Source organism: Oryctolagus cuniculus, chromosome 16 (genome assembly GCF_964237555.1).
Source record: "Oryctolagus cuniculus chromosome 16, mOryCun1.1, whole genome shotgun sequence".
Taxonomy (NCBI): Eukaryota; Metazoa; Chordata; class Mammalia; order Lagomorpha; family Leporidae; genus Oryctolagus; species Oryctolagus cuniculus.
In genome coordinates, this window is record NC_091447.1 from 9954343 (window position 1) to 9974963 (window position 20621).

The 20621-nt window shown below is 38.4% G+C and overlaps 1 protein-coding gene across 28 annotated transcripts in view; it reads right to left on the bottom strand.

Annotated features, from left to right (window-relative positions):
• Positions 1–20621, bottom strand: part of SNX13 (sorting nexin 13) — a 141355-nt gene that overhangs the window by 78745 nt on the left and 41989 nt on the right. For 16 of the 28 annotated variants that reach the window (XM_051853215.2, XM_070059592.1, XM_070059589.1 and 13 more), the window contains 4 exons: positions 10382–10494; positions 5653–5755; positions 3114–3203; positions 1944–2065 (listed from right to left, as the gene is read on the bottom strand). In XM_051853215.2, the coding sequence (XP_051709175.1) occupies positions 1944–2065; positions 3114–3203; positions 5653–5755; positions 10382–10494 (428 nt within the window). Of the gene's footprint in view, positions 1–1943; positions 2066–3113; positions 3204–5652; positions 5756–9761; positions 10495–20621 lie in introns of those variants that run through there. The other 12 variants (XM_070059597.1, XM_070059596.1, XM_051853217.2 and 9 more) reach the window with 4 other exon arrangements.

Consider the following 20621-nt stretch of genomic DNA (forward strand, 5'->3'; position numbering starts at 1 on the left):
GGGTGTGAGACTAAGACGAATAATCTTGGTCATGATTTATCCTACCAGGAATGGAGAACAGCATGCTGCTAAAAACCATCTGTTCCTAATTCAAGTTCTAACATACTAGGTAACACGAGGTTTCTCATCTGTGAAATTATGGGTGTCTGATGGCAAAAAAAAAAAAAAAAACAAAAAACTTAGAGTTCTAAATTCTTTCACAATTTTCAAAATGCTGTCACACCTGTTATTTTCATTTTGCTACATTAAGTAACCACTTTGTTTTATTCAACCTGGCTGGCACAAATAGGCTCAAAAAATTAGTTGAATGAAGAGATAAATTGAACCTGACAACACCACCATCAGGAAAACAGAACAGAACAATCAATATACTTATTTGACATCTGAGAAAAATCAAGATCCCAATGGTTTAAAATATTTGTTCACGATTTCACAACTAAGCAGTAAAACCAAAATGCAAACTCAGATCTTCAAATTGCGAGTTCAAACCTCTTTCCAGGTCTAAAATTTGTTGTATTTTTATCTACTCTTAAACAGAAATAAACTCTAATTTCTGATCTCCTTTGATTATACCAATTGTATTTTCTGTATTCCACAGCAATTGAGGCTGTCTTCTTTCCAAATGCTGCCAATCAGGAGGGAGAAGGAGTACAAATCCATCTCTGTAACTAAGGTTACTGGTCAAAGCACAAACCTTACACAGCGATCCCCAAAGACTTAAGCTTGAAATACACATTCCAAGATTCCCCCACACCTGACCCCTTCACCTGGAGATGGATGTACAACTGAGCTCTACAGGAGAGGTCCTGACAAAGCAGCACAAGGTGGAATTATCCACACACACCCAGCAGCCCTGAAGCAAAATTCCATTCTCAAAGATTCTCCAAATCACAGACTAGGTAAGAAGCTAAGTGGGGGACTAAACAAAGACACCTCTAAACCCAAAAGTACCCACACCATGCAGGCAGCCTCCAGTGTGGTGAATACAGGCTGGTGGGGGATGTCTCTATGATGGGCAACAAACTCCTAATCCAGGAAAAAAAACAATGTAAACTCAACTGAACATAAAATCCTTTTGTTCAAAAATAAATAATTTCTTTTCCCTTTTATATAATGTTGCCAATTAAAAGGCTTTCAAAAATAAAAGTGAACAATAATTTAAATAGACATTAAACGACTCTCCACCGGGGGTGGGGGGGTTGCTTAAGTACAAAACTATGAACCAAAGGACCTTTGTCATAAAGGAGGGTAGTTTTCAGCTAGACTATAAAGTGAGAATATTAAACATATTTCATGAGAAAAGTATCTTAGAACAAACTCATCAAAATACAATTTTCTTTAAAACCAACAAACATAATCTGGATATTCTCTGCTGATTCACATTCCTTTGGCTCCTCACTCTAACAGAACGTTTGTTAAGTTGGAAGGTTCTTCAAAAAGTTTTGAAAAATGTGTACAACAGAAATAAACTATGGATGGCTTTCAATCATTTTTGCACCAAAACAAACTTATCTTATAATTCCATTTTCCCATGAACTTTGTGAAGTATCTGTGTACGTGCCAAAGTTAAGAGAACAGCTACACTGAATCTACAGCAAGAACAGTTATACTAAACTCATCCATTCCCAGAGCACTCCAATAAAACAGCGTATCTGGGAAAGTGGGAAGAGAAGTATTATCAGTAAGTGGGGGTAAAACATTTGAAAATCATCTGACTCAGACCATGTAGGCAAAAACCTGGCATACAGACAAGAGAGCAGGGCTTAAGATAAACATTCTCTAAAAATCTGAAGACTGGAGTAATTTAAAGGGTTTAAGGACTCTTAACAACCACTGTTCCACTTACCTTTTAATAAACAACCTCCCAACATTCAAAAGTTATTTTCTGTTAGTACAAACAATACATCAAATTTTTCTGCATAAATACAATGCAGTCTTCTTACCTAGTAGCAAACTGAATGAGTGCATTCTGAAGAGTCTGTCTAATTTCAAGAAGAAAAGATTCGTCATCACTTAGTGTATAATACCAATATTGAACATAGTCCCTCAAGGAAAACTGGATAACCTGTAACAAAAATATTGGGGAAAAAATGAAACTCTTTAGAATTTAAAAAGTGACAGTGGCAAACTAAAGATAATTATCTGCCAAACTATGTTTACTATTTATGCATTAATTTGTGGTGAATACCTGCTTTACTACAAAAGCATTAATCTGACAAAACTTCATTTCAAAAAATTTTAAATTTTGGTATCCAAACTCATCCACTGCCCAAATTTTTAAAAAATTAAAACAGTGTCCATGGCTAACCCCACCCATTCAAGTAAAGATGCCCATCCAAATCCAAGTGAAGATAGGATTTGCAGAAAAAAAAAATAACTGTTGGTGTTATTTAATAAAGAGCTTTAATTAGGTTGACGGGACAAGATGTAAAGTAATACTGATGGGGACACTAATCCTCAAAAAAAAATTTTTTTGAAGACTTTATCATCATATCCACTGCAAACTATAAAAATTATACAGTTCACTTAATTCTGCTAGTACTGCTGATGGTCAACAAATAGCACATAATAGAACTCAGCATGTAATCTTTGAAAATTAAATAAACCAAATATGAGCTCATCTAGAAAACCAATGCTGACATTTTAAAGTACACTGAATTGATAATGATCACATAATCAAATAAATATCAATGAAAAATACTCTGGGCAAAATGCTTTTACCTAATTCTAATTTGTGAGCTGTTTTGCAACAAATCAAATGATTTCTATTTTTTTAAAAAATAGTAAAATTAGGGAAAAAAGGTCATTTACCAAATGACTAAGTTTGTCATCAGCAAGAGTAACACTTTAACTATAAAATTAGAAACATTATCAAATGTCAGAACTTTTTTTCTAAATGCAAATTCAATCAAAGGGCTGTCATAGTAACTGAACCACTCATTGCAAGTGCTTAAATAAGTAACTCAGCATCTTCAAGCATGGAACTCAAGGATAGCATTACTATGAACGTCCAACATACTATGTAAGCAGCGCAAAGTATGTCTCAGTATTTTCAAAAGAAATCAAACTGGCACATAATATATGAAAAGCAAATACCACATACTAAAACTCACTTGCTGGAGAGGTTCATCAATTATATTGGCACCCGTCAATCTTCTATCAATCTTAATAGTTCTGGCTTCCCGTTTCATTTCTTCTAAGCACTTAAAGGAAATCATAATAATTTATTGAGTGGTTCATCTCTTGATTAAAATCTCTCTGGAATACTTCAAAATGAATACTCATGACAACTTCCCTTCGTTATCCTCAAGCCAATAAGTAACCTTACTTATTGAGAATCTAATAAACCAAAAACTATCGCTCAAGTTCACAAAACTGGACACCAAGAAAAACAGCTACTATATTTCCCATTTTAATTAAGTCAGTAAACATTATTTACAATGTGATATATTGAAAATGTGTAAGCATATGATTGTTATATTTCAATAAAACTTTAAAACAAGATTACTGTTTCAGCTGAGTCTAATTAATGTTTGTCTTCATTAGACACTGTCCTTCTCCTCCTCTTTCCCAGACAAAATAGTATGCCAGCTGTCAAAACAATGTATTTTGCACTTGGTTTCATTTGAGGATGATTTTTGGCAACCTAATAAAATGTATTCCTCTATTTATCCTTAGTCTTCAGAAAGAAAAGTGGCCTGGGAATAGGGTAAAAGGTAGTGAGACTTTTAAATTAAAATATAAATTTTGTATATTACATACATAATCGTAGGCTCATAAGATTATAATGGAGTGGAACAATTCCAGCCATCTAAACACACAGCTTATAAAGAGGCAAGAGAAAAGGAAACTGCAGAAGAAAAAGAACTCCTAAGAAAATTCACAATAAAGGATATAAACAGGTTTGAAAACATGGACCCTAACATCAAACATCTTCACGAATATAGAAGCGAACAGTAGTCATGGTGGATTATATGCTTGCAAGCAATCTACGATGACAAGGATACAGCTCTAAAAACACTGACACTGCCCCACACAGCTTCAGGCAGGGCCTTCGGGAGGTGTCCAGAAGAAGGCAGTGTTGTGTTACCCTCAGAGACGCCACTGCCCTGAAGACTATCCAGTGAACAAACGGTGGTGGTGGAGACAGTGACACAGACGATCCTCACCCTGTGAAGGCCTAGGCTACTGTGAGATGAGCTGTGTTTCAGCTTTTAACAAGAAAAGTTTAAAAAGCTAAAGAGAAACTTTAGCAGAAGCTTATAGAGTAAGTATACTGGGGCCGGCACTGTGGCACAGTGGGTTAATTCTCCACCTCTGGTGTCAGTATCCCAGATGGATGCTGCTCCTCTTCCAATCCAGCTCTCTGCTATGGCCTGGGAAAGCAATGGAAGATGGCCCAAGCACTTGGACCCCTGCAACCGCATGGGAGACCCGGAAGAAGTTCCTGGTTCCTGGCCTCAGACTGGCTAAGTTCCAGCCATTGCGGCCATTTGGGGAGTAAACCAGCGGATGGAAGACCTTTCTCTCTGTCTCTCCCTCTCTCTGTAACTCTCTCAAATAAATAAAATCCTTAAAAAAATTTTTAAAAAGTATACAGAAAAAGAAAACATTTTAGTATGGTTGTACAGTGTGTCTTTTAAGCTAAGTGCTATTTCAAAAGTGTCAGAAAGTTAAAATGCTTAAAAGTTTATAGATAAAAAAGGTAAACTAACATTAACTTATGATTGATAAAAAAAATCATTTTTAAATAAATATAGAGCAGGGGCTGGTGTTGTGGCATAGCATGTAAAGCCGCCACCTGCAGTGCTGGCATCTCATTTGGGCGCTGCTTCTGTCCTAGCTGCTCCACTTCCAATCCAGCTCCTAGCTAATGGCCTGGAAAAAGCAGCACAAGATAGCCCAAGTGCTTGGGTCCCTGCTACTCATGTGGGAGACCTGGAAGAATCTCCTGTCTCCTGGCTTCAGCTGGGGAATAAACCAGTGTTTGGAAAATCTTTCTCTGTTCCTCTCTCTATACAACTCTGACTTTCAAATAAATAAATAAATGCAGTGTAAGGTTAGTGTACAGTGGTTATGAAAACTACAGTCACAGACAGCAATGTCTTCCTGGGTCTCCACATTCACTCATCATTCAGTCACTAGCTCACCCAAGGCAACTTCCAGCCCTGCAAACTCCATTCATGGTAAGTGTCCCATACAGCTGGACCATTTTTTACACTTCATACTGTATTTTTAAAACTACAGATACTGCATAACTCAGTTTCAAACTATACTTTTCAAAATAAAGAAAAGGTGCCCACTGCCCCACCCTGGATCTCTTGTAATTTATTTCATTCAAAACAAAATATTCATTTTCACTCTTATAAATCATATGCATGAAACTTTGAAATTCTATGTTAAGTAGCGAATGCATTTAAATAAGACAATTTTTATCGCTGAAATTTGTATTTCTACTTTTTACATTTAACACTCAGAAAGTTATCATGGTGACTTTTTACAGCATATCACGTAACATGAGAAAGCCTCTATAAGTTTATAGTGAGCATCAGTGCATCACAGTCAAATCTGCAGAGCCACATCCAGATGATCACTTCACTGTCGCTGCAGAGAATTGGACTCTGAGGTTTCAGATCCCCTCACACTGTTTACCTTAGGAACCCCAGTTGATGTTGGAGGAAGAAATGAGTGTTCACACTGCTCTAGGTACTTCTCTGAGTTTGTTTTTCCAAACAGGAGAGTAACCACTAAACCCCTAGAAAAGAAATTTAATTATAGGTACAAAAATAAAATTTGCATGTAATTTAACACATCTATTATTATCAAGTCTATTTTTCAGATTTCATACATGGCTTATTATTCACTAAAAAGTCAATGACTTTGCAAAGCAAGAAAAATTAACATTTTTTGTTCAGAGGTTTTAAAATACTACATATATTTTGTGAATTACACAGTATGCCCTTCAAAGTTTAATCAAATATATTTCACAAAGAATCTCATTTTCAGACTTTAAAAAAAAAATCAATGCTCATTAAGTCAGTAGGCTGACAACCAATGATAGATAAATGAAACCAATCTATAGCTAAATGAACCAATTCAATGGTTTCGTTAACTAATTAAGGTGAGGAATTATATAACCCTGTCACTAAAAATATAGAATAAACAAAAACAGACTACACATGGAAGGAAGATCCCACTGATGATTTATTTAAAATAGATGAAAGGGCCAGCAATGCGGCACAGCAGTTTACGTAGTGGCTTGTGATGCTGGTTCAAGCTTCAACTGTTCCACTTCCAAACCAGCTCCCTGCTAATGTGTCTGGGAAGGCAGTGGAGGATGACCCAAGTGCTTGGGCCCCTGCCACCTATGTGGAAGATCAGGATGGAGTCCCTGGCTCCTGGTTGTTAATGGTCATCTGGGGAGTGACCAGTGGATGAAACAGCTTTCTTTCTCTCTCTCACTCTGTCTTTCAAGTAGATAAATATTTCTGAAAACTAAAGACATAAACTATAGCTGGAACTAAGAAATATAAATGTATTCTCAAAAGGCTGTTTTAAAAATTACAGGATCAAGATAAGACAAACACTGATTTAGAACTACCAATGACTAAATGTTATCAAAATTGCCTGTATTTATAATTTACAAATAACCTAAACACTGAAATTCACAAAATTAAATTTCTATCTTATAATGATCTTACAGTAATCTTACAATGATTCAAAGACTAGTGATAAGAACGGAACAGTGGAAAATAAAAACAGTCTCAACTACTGAAAAGACTCTCAAAGTGAGAACTGCCATTCACTGCTGAGCACCACAAAAAGTATGGGATGGAATGGAAACCACAGACAGTCAAACCAGCTCATGTCATTAATTCTGGTTTGTTTAAAGATTTTTATTTTATTTAAAAAGCAGAGTGTGTGAGAGAGATCAATCTTCCATCTGCTGGTTCACTACTCAAATAGCCAGGGCTGGGCCAGGCTGAAGCCAGGAACCAGGAACTCCCTCTGGGTCTCCCATGTGGGTGCAAGGGCCCAAACACTTGGGCCATCTTCCACCGCTTTCCCAGGTACATTAGCAGGGAGCTAGATCGGAAGCAGAACAGATGGGTCTTAAATGAGGATCCATATGGCATGCTGGCATCACAGGTAGCAGATTAATCCATAAGGCAACATCAGCCCCTAATTCTGTTTTTGATTGTTGTAAAAGGTTGGCCTCATAATTATTAGTAAATTCAACTGATATTATACAGGAACTGATATTATGAAGATTCAAGTTGACCCTGTATTTCAGATTTACCTGGTTAGTAATTACATTGAGAGACACAATAAAATACTTAAATTAAGTGGACACTGTATTTCTAAAAACATCTTCATGATATAGAATGATAAAAGATTAGCCTCTACAGAACAATAGCACAAAAGGCAATGAAGGAACGGTCTGAAATTACAAAGGACCAAATTAGTAGTTTCAACCATGAGATTTATATAAAAACAAGTGCTACAGATGGTAACTTAATTCAGCAAATACAGAACACCATGAAATAACCATGACATGATAATATTCCACAATAACCACGCCCACAAAAAAATAAGTCCCTCAGTAGGTTTCTTTCCAGAATTGTTTTTTACATTAGAAAGTAAGGGATTAACTTTGACTATAAGCAAAACACAGACACTATCAACCTTTTTGGGTAAACTGCAGAACTCTACATGTCTAAAAAACACAAGACAACCAGAAGTAACATTTCAACCTTCAGTTTCCTCTCATCCATAAAACACAGATAATAAAAATACTATATACTTTCTAACTTATTCTTAAAAAACAGAAGATCCAAAAGAAAATAGATTAATTTCAAACTTCAATTTTAATTGAGAAAAAACAAGAATGCATCTTTTAAAATTTAACACAAGCAGCAGGCAATTAGCCCAGCAGATCAGATCATAGTTAAGACACAGGCATTCCACATTGTAATGCCTGAGTTTGATACAAGCTCTGGCTCCTGACTCCAGCTACTTGTTGTAATGCAGACCCTAAGAGGCAGGGGCGATGGCTCAAGTAACTGGGTTCCTGTCACTCACACGGGATAACTGAATTAAGTTCCCAGATTCCTCCTGGTCAACACCCAGCTGTTGTGGGCATCAGGGGAGAGAGCCAAAAGATGGGCACGTGCTTTCTCTGTCTCTCAAATAAATAAATATTCTTAAAAGAATGTATACAATAAGAAAACACACCTAAAACTAAAAAATGACTTTTAATTATATGAAATGTAATCCTTTCAGTTAATACTGAAAAGCCTATTTTTGTTCTTAAGCCAATAAACTAGAATAAGTTACATTAAAGAAGGGACAATAATTCTTCATAACCACAGCCAAAATAAGAAAGACTTGACTCAGGAAATTATGGTACTAACTGACCATAACTGCATAACCTGAAAATGCTTAATTAACTAGTGTAAGTAGAAGCACCTAATCACAGCAGTGACAGTCTCAAGATTGGCACAGTCTGGAACAGAATGCCAGGTCAATTTATGACCCAGCATGAACCTGGAATTTCAGACTCCACCATGCAACTGTCAGCAGCAACCCAAGGGTTTTTCAGAACCCATCCCACATTCTCCAATATTCTATCTCACTCAAAACTTTTTTACAGAACACTGTAAGCATCCACAAAAGGGTTTGTGAAATTATTCTTTGGTAAGTTGGCAAAATCAAACCAGAAGCAACAAACATTCCCCATTTGAATTTGAAATAGATAGCTTGATCACCCTTCTGTGACAAGTTTTGTATGGAGTAGTTTGAACTACAAGAGAACAACTCCTCACCCCTTCACCTTGAAATTTGAAATAGATGGCTTGATCACCCTTCTCTGACAAGTTTTGTATGGAGTAGTTTGAACTACAAGAGAACAACTCCTCACCCCTTCACCTTTCCTCTCTTTCCAAAGTATTGGAAATATTCTGAAATCCTTTTCCTTCACTTCTGACAAGGAATTATTATTTTTAAAAAATATTTATTTATTTGAGAGGCAGAGTTAAAGAGAAAAAGAGGGAGGGAGGGAGGGAGGGAAGGAGGGAGGGAGGGAGGGAGAGAGAGAGAGAGGACTTCCATCCTCTGGTTCACTCCCCAGATGGTCACAACGGCTGGAGCTGGGCCAATGTGAAGCTAGGAGCCAGGAGCCTCTTCCAGGTCTCCCATGGGGATTTGAGGGCCCAAGCACCTGGGCCATCCTCTGAGGCTTTACCAGGCCATAAGCAGAGAGCTGGGTCCAAAGTGAAGCAGCCAGGATGCGAGCCAACGCCCATATGGGATGCTGGCGCCCCAGGCAGAAGTTCAATCTACTATACCACAGCCCTGGCACCCTGACAAGGAATTAGGAGAAATCTTTCTTGTTCAAAGAAATATTACCTCAAGACAAATCTCCTTTCTATTCAGTAAATCTAACATAAAATACAGTTTTATGCAGTGTTTGACATAGCTGCTCAATTTAATTCTCACTTGTTCTGCAATCAGTGGGCATGCTCCACATAGTATGAGCACCCATACGACTTGCAAACCTGGAGCCTGACAGAAGGTGGCAGGTGGTACAGCTACTCAAAAGCCACCACTCAGTGTCTTCCACAGTCACACAGGTCACTGTTTAAAACTCAGGTAACTCCTCTAAAAGTTTGTGATCTAAACCATTTTTTGAAAAAGAAAGGTAAGCATTTTATAACTACTTATATAATTATACACATACACATTAATGACAAAATACTCACTTCAGCGGAGCTATCTTGGTTAGTGACTGAATCAACAAAAATCTCACTTGTCCATACATTCTCTTATAATTTATATCTGATAGCAAATGCTCTGCATATGAAGCTATAAAAAATTATGACTGATACCTCCTTTGTAAAGATTTATCAGATTAAGGAAAACATCAACAAAATAATTAAATAACCATGAAAAGAAAACTTAAAGACTGGGTACTGAATTATCTAGGCCTAAACTAAAAACATTAAGAAAAATAATTAACAACATCTGAAGTCTAATCAATGAAACAGTATCTTCTACAATGCAGAACTTGGTGTTATCCCAATTTAACATTTCTTAATAATATAATGAATAAGAAAATTTCAACTTTAAAGAACAAAACTTAAAAACCTATTCACAGTCCCCATGAAAAGATTTTATCTTCAGAAACTGAAAAATTTTATTTTTGAAGAAAACTATCTGTATTTCTGGTATAAGTATCTTAAATTTCAGTTTTAACTTTTGTTAAAACAATGTTTTAAAACAGCATTCATAAATAAATCATACTCCTATTCTCATAATCATTTATTCCATTTTGAACAATATATGACAAATGAATTAGAAAATTATCATTAAAAATACTTACCCACCCACAAAGCAGAGGATATAAAATGCCAAATAAAATATTACAAAAGGTCCAAAGGTTATTAGAAAAAGGACAATGCCAAGGCTTCCCCATCCCCATATGGACAGACTGGCCTGAAATAAAGCAAAACAAAAAACAAAAACAAAAAAAACTTTTTAAAATAATTCTCCCCATAAGAAAATAATCAAAACTTTTATATAGTTTTAAGTTTCTTCTTTTTAAAAATTTATGTTACTGTTTCAGTTGCTATTAAAATATTTACTTTTGGAAATATCAAGTACACTATTAGAAATTTATCTCCAAGAAACAATAAATAAAATCTATACGTATATATAGAGATCGAAAGAACATTAGCAACTAAAAAAACTGGTGACAATGCAAAAGTACGAGAAAGTTACATAAATGGCTGAATGAAATGTTGGCATGAGTAACGTAACAGTATTTATAAAAACATTTGTACTTTTATATATGCAAAAGATATATGAAGGCTAAACAGACTACAAAGTTAACCTTACTTAAAATCAAATTTTCATTTTAAAACTAAGCTCCAACATAACTACAATGTAATGAACACATATTTTTTTCTTAAAATTTCAGGAAACCCACCTCCATTAAAAACTTAATATTTTTTATTCAAATTGTGTGCAAAAGCCCATAAAATTATTATTGCAAAAATTTTAACCTCAATTACCAAAATTTACCATGAGGTCAACAAACCATCTCCAAAAAGTGTCTGTCTAAAAAAAAGGGGGGGAGGGTGAGAAAAACCCTATTCCATACAGAATCATACTGTTTTATCTGGTAAAAATACTCCTTTTGTTAAAAACAAACTGGATTTTACCATTTTGAGGCATTATGAATAAATAAATGTATTCAGTTCAACAAGTTACTATATCCATTTGCCTTGCTCTGTGAGACATACAAAGGAAGCATTTGTCCTACCCAGGCCATCAAGGAACATAGAGAAGAATGTCTTACAGGAATGAAACAATTGACACTAGACCAAAGGAAAATAATAGAAAGCATTATAAGATGCTAAACAAAACTAATGACCAAAAAACTATGGAACAGACAATAAATGCTGTGGATTATGAGAGAAAGGAGAGTTTTATTCATTCATTCGTTCATTCACCAGTCATTGACTGCTTTCCTATGTGCAAAGAACAGTTCAAGATGCTGGTAATAGCACAAGGAACAGAACATATTCTCCAAAATCTACATAAGCATACCCTCTTAGGATTACCTAAGAGCTGAACATAAGACAAAGTGATTTAAAATAAGTTTACCGTCCAGAGGTGAGGAAAACAAATTTAAGTGAATATAATGATATCAAATAAGGGTAAGTGCAATGGGGAGAAATAAAGCAAGTATCTACAATTGGTCTGAGAAGCTCTGAATGAAATGACACATAAATAGAAATCTTGGACAAGATTTGTTTAGGGAGAAATTTATTTTTAACACTTTGTCTTCTACCGCTACAAACTGGTCTCCCATCTATTCATGTCTCTTATTTCCCTCAATGGAAATTTTGTTGGCATTTTCCTTTTCTTCTATATTAGGCTGGTGTAACTCTTACTCAATTCTAGTTTTAGAATCCCTTTGCCTCATCCTAGCCACTACTATCTTTTAACCAAAGGACAGAATGCTTGCTGATGAAGTCTCTGCTATGCCTTCCTGCCCGCCTTCCGAGATCAGGGAGGAATACCACTTCCCAGACCAAAGGGGCCTTTGACTTCCTTCTAAGAGCTGAAAGCAGAACACAGTAATGTAGAATAAAGCACAGGGCAGCACAGAGCCTCTCACAACACTTCTGCTGAATATCCAGTAGTTGATCCACACAAGGGCACTGCAGGATGCCTGACTACAAGAAACACATGCTACTTCCCAAGACTTACTCAGAACCTTATCTGCTGACTTCCTCAGAAAACTGAAACTAGAATATGACCCACAGACTTTATTCAAGCTACCTTCTCCAGTGAGATTTGATTCTAGAGTCAGGTATTTTGCATAGAGGTTAAGATGTCACTTGGGATGCTCACATCCCACATCACAGTGCCTAGTTTTGAACACTAGTTCTACTTCCAATTCTAGCCCCCAGCTTATGTGTACCTTGGAAGGAAGCAGGCTCAAGCATTTGGGTATCTGTACCCCTACGAGAGAGCCAAACTGAGTTCCTGGCTCCTGGTTTCAGCCTGGCCCAGCCCTAACTATTGTGGACATTTGTAGAGTGAACCAGTGGATGTAAAAGCACACTCTCTCTCTCTCGCTCGCTCTCTTTCTGCCTTCCAAATAAATATTTTATAAAAAATTTAAAACTAGATTTTATCAATTTAAAATATCTACACACAGTTTCAATCTTTACCAGAAGAAAATATTAGATTCTTTCATGGCAGACTTTATAATATTTGGGAAGAAAATACATGTGTGTCCTAAGTGTTTCCACTTGAAAAATCGGGATCTAATTTAAATTTGCTTGGGAATGAGTCTAACACATCTCCTACAAAAAGGAAACATGGGGCTGGTCTGTGGCGCAGCAGGTAGAGCTGCTGCGTGCAGTGCCAGCATCACATAGGGGCACCGGTTTGAGTACCAGCTGCTTCACCTCTGATCCAGCTGTCTGCCATGGCCTAGGAAAGCAGTGGAAAATGGCTCAAGTGCTTGGGGCCCTACACACGTGTGGGAGACCCAGAAGAAGCTCCAGGCTCCTGACTGCCTCAGCACCGGCCGTTGAGGTAATTTAGGGAATGAACTGGCATATGGAAGCTCTCTCTCCCTCCCTCTCTCTCTCTGCCTCTATAATTCTTTCAAATAAATAAATCTTAAAAAAAAAAGACATATTCCCTTAAAAGAACTGAAAACAAAAATGTTAAAGGCACTAAAGAATAAGATGTTTAATTTCAAGTATGTGAGCTGTGAGCTAACAGAATTGATATCAGAAAATAGCCATTCTGGCGCCGCGGCTCACTAGGCTAATCCTCCGCCTTGCGGCGCCAGCACACCAGGTTCTAGTCCCGGTCGGGGCGCCGGAATCTGTCCTGGTTGCCCCTCCTCCAGGTCAGCTCTCTGCTGTGGCCAGGGAGTGCAGTGGAGGATGGCCCAAGTGCTTGGGCCCTGCACCCCATGGGAGACCAGGATAATCACCTGGCTCCTGCCATTGGATCAGCGCGGTGCGCCAGCCGCGGCGCGCTGGCCGCAACGGCCATTGGAGGGTGAACCAACGGCAAAGGAGGACCTTTCTCTCTGTCTCTCTCTATCTCTCACTGTCCACTCTGCCTGTCAAAAAAATAAAAAATAAATAGCCATTCTATTTATTTTTAACAAATTATCTTCTTTGTATCAACTTAATTGCCAATTATTTTTATTAAATCTAATTACATATTAGTAAAGTATATATAGCTATCACTCATCTAAGAAAGAGTTATGAATACAAATGTGTTTTTTTAAATAGAAGAATTTATAGAAATTTTAAAAAACGATAATAGGGGTGGCAATAGGAGGGTATGGGCTCAACACCCAGCTCTAGCTCCTATTCCAGATTCCTGCTGTGCAAATGCACACTCTAGGAGGCAGGGGTGAAGACTCAAGCAGGTGTGTTCCTGCCACTCTAATGGGAGACCTGGAATGAGTTCTCAGCCCCAGGCTACTTGCTTTACCTCACCCACCCTCCAGCTGCTAAGGCATCTGGGTACTGAATTAGTGAACAGGAGCACACTTGCTTTCTCTGTCTCTCAAAAATAATTCATATGTAGACTTGACTTTGTAGCAGTTTAAGTATTCTACATAACCACAAAAACAAACACTATTTAACTGTATTTACTGTTAAAACATAAGACATGCAGATAAACTATTTCAAGTGATTCTACAACACAGTAAAATTCGATTGTGAATCCTTAGCATGATACACCCTAAGAAGAAAAACAAAATACAAAGACACACTAAAATATTTTATTTCAGTAAAAAATATTATTGATTTTTATTCCATCAAATCAACCAAGACTTGGAGGGATGGCTGATTCCAAGTCGGAACCAAGAAACATGTTTAAGATAAGCCTAGAGGACCCAAAAGCTACTTCCCTAAGGACAGGTCAAGCCAAGATTCCTGACAACTTTGGAGAGGCACCAAAGGCCCAAAGAATGGATCAACTCTAGGATTTAAGAGATCATAGACATTTTCTTAATTCCATTAATCACCCTTTGTAGACTATTATATAAACAACTTATGATTTTTTTTTGGGGGGGGGATAGGCAGAATTAGAGAGAGAGACAGAGAGAAAGGTCTTTCTTCCATTGGTTCACCCCCCAAATAGCCACTACAGCTGGCGCACTGCGCCGATCCAAAGCGAGGAACCAGGTGCTTCCTCCTGGTCTCCCATGAGGGTGCAGGGCCCAAGGGCCTGGGCCATCCTCCACTGCACTCCCGGGCCACAGCAGAGAGCTGGACTAGAAGAGGAGCAACCGGGACAGAATCTGGGACCCCGACCGGGACTAGAACCTGGGGAGCCAGCGCCGCAGGCGGAGGATTAGCCTAGTGAGCTGCAGCACCAGCCAACAACTTATGATTTTGAAAAGTGGTAAAGAATTACACACTTATCAAATATAATCAGAGATAAAATCCTGTTTCTCCATAAAGAAATAGTCTATATAAAAAGAAATAAGTGGGGGCCAGCGCTGTGGCATAGTAGGTTAAGCCTCTGCCTGTGGTGCTGGCATCCCATATGGATGCTGGTTTAAGTCCTGGCTGCTCCTCTTCCGAGCCAGCTCTCTGCTTATGGCCTAAGAAAGCAGCAGAGGATGGCCCAAGTGCTTGGGCCCCTGCAGCCATGTGATAGACCCAGAAGAAACTCCTGGCTCTTTGCTTCAGAGCAGTCCAGCTCTAACTATTGAGGCCATCTGGGGAGTGAATGATTAAATGAAGACCTCTCTGTCTGTCTCTCTCTCTGTAACTCTTTCAAATAAATAAATCTTAAAAAAAAATTTTTTTAAAAAGAAAGAAATGAACCTGATGGAAGGGGCTTGATAATAATCAGGTGGGCTTTAGGCCTTGTAAGTTAAGAGGCCCAGACCTATATCTCTTCACATAGGGTACATCCTAAGGGAGTTGTGAACCTCCTTGGGAAGGCACCCTGTTGACTTTGATTACCTAGCTGGCCTGGGAAGAGAACTGGCCAGGTAAAGGCAGGTGGCATTTCTAACAGGAAATTTACAGTTCTGCCTGCAATGTTGCTGACCCTACTTGGCCATTTCCTCAGCTCTGGTGGTCACTTTGGAAGCTGGGCTGAGTGAAGGGCTTTTCAGCTTAGAGCCAATAAGATCTGTGGCTCTGACCTGGTCATCCTTCGACTCCAGGGCAGTTCTATTTCCAGTGATCCAACTCTTGGCAGAGCTGCCAGGGCTCTTCACAAGCTGACTTCTCATGAAGCCCAGGCTTACCATATTGAAAGCCACTGTAGTGGACTGGCCTGTTGGGTCTCCTTGATGGCAGATCACTGTACAGAACAGCCATTAATAGGCCTGCCACTTATCTTTACATTGCTTCTGAGGCCTAGCTTTCTCTTCATGCTGGTTTTTGTTAGAGCAGACCAGAGGATGCAAGTCAAGGGGGTGCTCAAGTCCCATCTCTAATCTTCGGTGGCCTAAACTAGAAGTCTATAGTTACAGGCATGTTATATAATGGTTTATGTTGAGGCAGATAATGCCCGTCAGGAAGTTTTAAAAGGGCCTGTTCCTGAACACGTGCTCTCTTGGTACTTCTCTCCTGCGCTCTCTTGGCCTCTCTTGGCTCCTCTCGTCTCTCTTCTCCCTCCTCTCTGTCTCTCTCTCTTATAGTCTCCTTCTCTCTTTCCCTTCGCCACCCCTTCACTCCGGTCTGTTAGGTGTTCCCCAATAAACACTTTCCCTTAAAAAAAAAAAATAGAAAGAAATGACAGAATTAAACACTGCCTCCTATGAAAGAATTCTGAAGCAAGCAAGCATGCTAGCTAAGTTTGATTTAGGAAATGCAGAAGATAGAAAATGTTACATTACAGCATGGAAATGAACTAAAAGCAAAATTCAGATTGTGGCACTCAAGGGCAAAAAAAAAAATCAGTTCCTTCAACAAATTTCAAGGGAAAAAAACAGAGTATGAAGAAGAGGTAGGGGAGGGGAACCTGTGGATTAAAACTGTAATATGTAAAGTTTTTCAAAACACAATTTTAGCAAAAATTCAAAGGTGTGGGGCAGAAAAGCAGTGGTGAAGAGGGCAAGAAGGGGGAGAATGAAATTCAGTAATTCCTCACATTTTCTGAATACTTAATGACATTACTGGAAGCATCCACAGCTTGGTAGCCCCAAATCCCATATTACAATGTCAGTTCCAGTCCTGACTACTCCAAGCTTCAGATCCAGTTTCCTGCTAATGTGCCTGGGAAGCAGCAGGTGATAACCCAAGTACTTGGGTTCCTGCCACTCATGTGGGAGACCTGGATAGAATTCCTGGCTCCTGGCTTGAGCGTGGCCTAACCTTGGCTATTGCGAGCATTTGGGTAGTGAACCAGCAGACTGAAGATAATTCCTCCCCCCAACCCTGCCACACGGCCTATCAAAGAAATAAATCATCATAAAATAGAAAGTTGTTGCTTACTTTTTAGCTGGTATAATGGAATGAAGATTATGTCTGATAATAAGAATTTCATATTTTAGAAATGTATTATGAAATATTTACAGATGAAATCATGTATCTGGAATTTGATTAGTCATTGGAGAAAAAGGGAAAAAGAATATTGATGAAGTATACATAATTTGCCACAACTTGATAAACGTCTAACCTGGGTATTGTACTATTCCTTCTACTTTCAATGTCTGAAATTTTTCATTTTTTTATATATATATTAAGATTTTATTTATTTATTTGAGAGGTGGAGCTACAGAAAGAGAGAAGAGACAGAGAGAAAGGTCTTCCATCCACTGGTTCACTCCCCAACTGGATGCAATAGCCAGAAAAGGGTTGATCCAAAGCCAGGATGCAGGAGCTTCTTCCAGGTCTCCCATGTGGTTACAGGGGCCCAAGGAACTGAGTCATTTTCCACTGCTTTCCCAGGCCACAGGCAGAGAGCTGGATCAGAAGAGGAGCCGCCAAGACACAAACTGGTGCCCATATGGGATCCTGGCACCACAGGCAGAAGCTTAGCCTACACAGTGCCGGTCTCCACATTAAATTTATTTTTTAAAACCACAATTAAAATTCACTTAGACAATAAATACACTTGCATTTCTCAAGTAATGCCAGTAGGGAACTAAAGAGCCAATAGTGTGCTATCTGTTTATGTAACTAACCCAGGATTCAGAGAGCCATATTGGGGAGGGGTTTGGCTAAGAGGTAAAGACGCAGCCTGGGACACCAGCAACACACATGGACGGGCCTGGGTTTGAGTCCCGGCCCTGTTCCTGATTCCAGTTTTCTGCTAACGCCCATCCTGGGGAGTACCAGGTTATGACTTCAGTGCTGGGGTCTCTGCAGTCACATGGGAGTCATAGGCTGAGTTCCCAGCTCCTGGCTTAGACCTAGCCCAGCCCCAGCTGTTGTAGTTATTTGGGAAATGAACCAACAGGTAAGATACTTCTCTCTCTCCATTTTTGTGCCTTTCAAATAAATAAAACTTTGCAAAAAGTTTCACATGATGGATATTAATATTGGAGCAACATACACATGGCCGTTCAATTAAAAAAATACACAACTAAGTAGTAAGAGTTTTAATATCCTATTTTATAGGTGGATATATACATTTTATATAAAAGTACTGCCCTTCCAATTATTTTGTGTTTATATTGATTCTATAATTAAAGTAGGTAAAGTAAGTATTAGGCCTTACATGATATAAAGATGAATCAGATTCTGTCCCCAATACTGACAAACTACAAAGGCAAAATACACTTTAACTGTAACATAAAGGTGAAAAATGTCAAAATAAAGAGATTTGCAATGTGGGTAATACAGAAAAATATAATGCCTACAGAGCTTAAAGAATTTTGAGATGTCTTTCCAACTGTCTTCAAAAGGTTGCTTTGCAGTTTGATAACAAAACTCAACCTCTTTTCTTTACAATTCTTTCTGCCAAAATGGGTGTCATCAAAGAACCAATTACTAACATTGTACACCAAAGTTTTGGTAATTTCCAAAAATAAAAACTCTAGGTGAATAAAGATTCCCCAAGTGATCCAGGTCCTCAGGAGCATCCCCTAGGGAAAGTGCTCTGAGACCCACTGCATCAACGGCAGACTGAGAGGAGGATGTGCTTCCCAAATACAACCCAACACTAAAGGCGAGTTACACTTTTATGCTAAATACAGGTTAAAATTTCATTTATAAATGGCAACAAAGTAAGAATATGACCTTTACTCTTCATGTACCAGTGGTGTGGGATGAATATACTATTCAGGAATTTCCAAAATACACTTATTAAAATCATCTATAAATAATCACAAACACAAAATGATTTTGTGAAAAAGGGACAATGGCAGCCAGATGGCACCAGCCATAAATTACAACAAAATGACACATGATCAGCCTTACCAATACCCAAAAGAACAAATGAAAAAGAAAAAAAGGTCAAACTCTTTAAAACTATTCAATTTTAATAAAAAGTGAACAAACCTATTCTTGCAGGATATTAAAATTATCTGTTTAGATTCATTTCACAGCTTTCATAGCCTTTCAGGTTAATACAGGAAATAACAGAGATCAAAAACTATCTGTTGTATATGTGTTGATACAGAAAACCTGACTGGATTTCTCTGGGGTACCCAAACTCATCATGTCCAAAATCAAATTCATCACATACCCCTAAGATCCCTTACACTACCTTATTTAAAGGAACATACAGCAGCAGTCATCTGACCTACCAGCTAAGCCTCTGGTTAGGACACCTGCTACCTGACTCTACTAGCCTCTTGCTAATGCAGACTCTGGGAGGAGGGTGACAGCTTGAGGAGTTGGGTTCTTGTTACTCACGTGGGAGACCAAGTTTGCACACCTGGCTCCAGCCATTAGAGGCATTTCCAGAATGGACCAACCAAGAGATGGAGCAGAGGAGGGCAGGGGGTAGAATTAGTACATGCTTTCTTTCTAACTCTCAAATAAATAATTAAAAGAACCAGGTAACATTCTTCCTCCTTTGAAACAAGCATTCCCTCAGTCTTTTTACCCTCTTCCTAGACACAATGCATTCTCTGCTTCCACAGTAGTTATTTATGTAGATCTACCTCTTCTAATCCAAAAGCTTCTTTTTTTTTTTTTAATGATTTATTTATTTACTTATTTGAAAGGCAGAGTTAGAGCAAGAGAGAAAAGGAGAGACAGAGAAAGAGGTATTTCATCCACTGGTTCACTCCCCAAATGTTCACAACACCAGGACTGGGCCAGGCCAAAGCCAGCAGCCAGGAACTTCTTCCAGGTTTCCCACATGGGTGCAGGGGCCCAAGCACTTGGGCTATCTTCTACTGCTTTCTCAGGCCCTCAACAAAGAACATTAGAAGTGCAGCAGCCAGGACTCAAATGGATGCCCATATGGGATGTTGGTGCAGCAGGCCACAGTGCTGCACCCTCCTCCCCAACACCAAGCTTCTTTCATTCACAATTTACTGCTGTCTATGGAGTCCCTACAATAGGGACTACCTGCTATTTCAATGGTAAAACATAGTTTATGGTCTCAAGAAGCTCATAGTCTTGCATCAAAAAAGAAATAATGCATATCATTATAGAACAATACGATAAAATGATAGCTATCCTTGAGACACTAGGGAGGAGTCTATCTTCTGACGCAACTGGAAAGGAGGGGGGAAGTCAATCAGAGGAAGCATTTTAGAAAGGGTGACAGCTGGTATGAGTCTCAAGAAATAACCAAACTATAGCCAGATAAAGAGAAGGGTAACTAATACAAAGAAAACATTCATTTACAATTAATGAACTTAACAATACACAGATGCAAGGGATATGACACGATGACCCAACTATGTCTACTCAGTCTTTTCCATTCAAATTTAAGACGTACTCAGTAGCTTACTATCTCATCAATATAACAAACAACTGAATATGAAACCAGTAGGTGTTAAATGATGTAAAAATTTATGGTTCATGTTCCTATCACAACCTCCTGTCCACAGCCTTGAGAATCATGTTATCCTATTTTTCACTGCTTGAACTTCAAGCTGGTCCAGGTCTGCTATGTGTATCTAACACAAAGGCAGCTAATACACTGTTTGG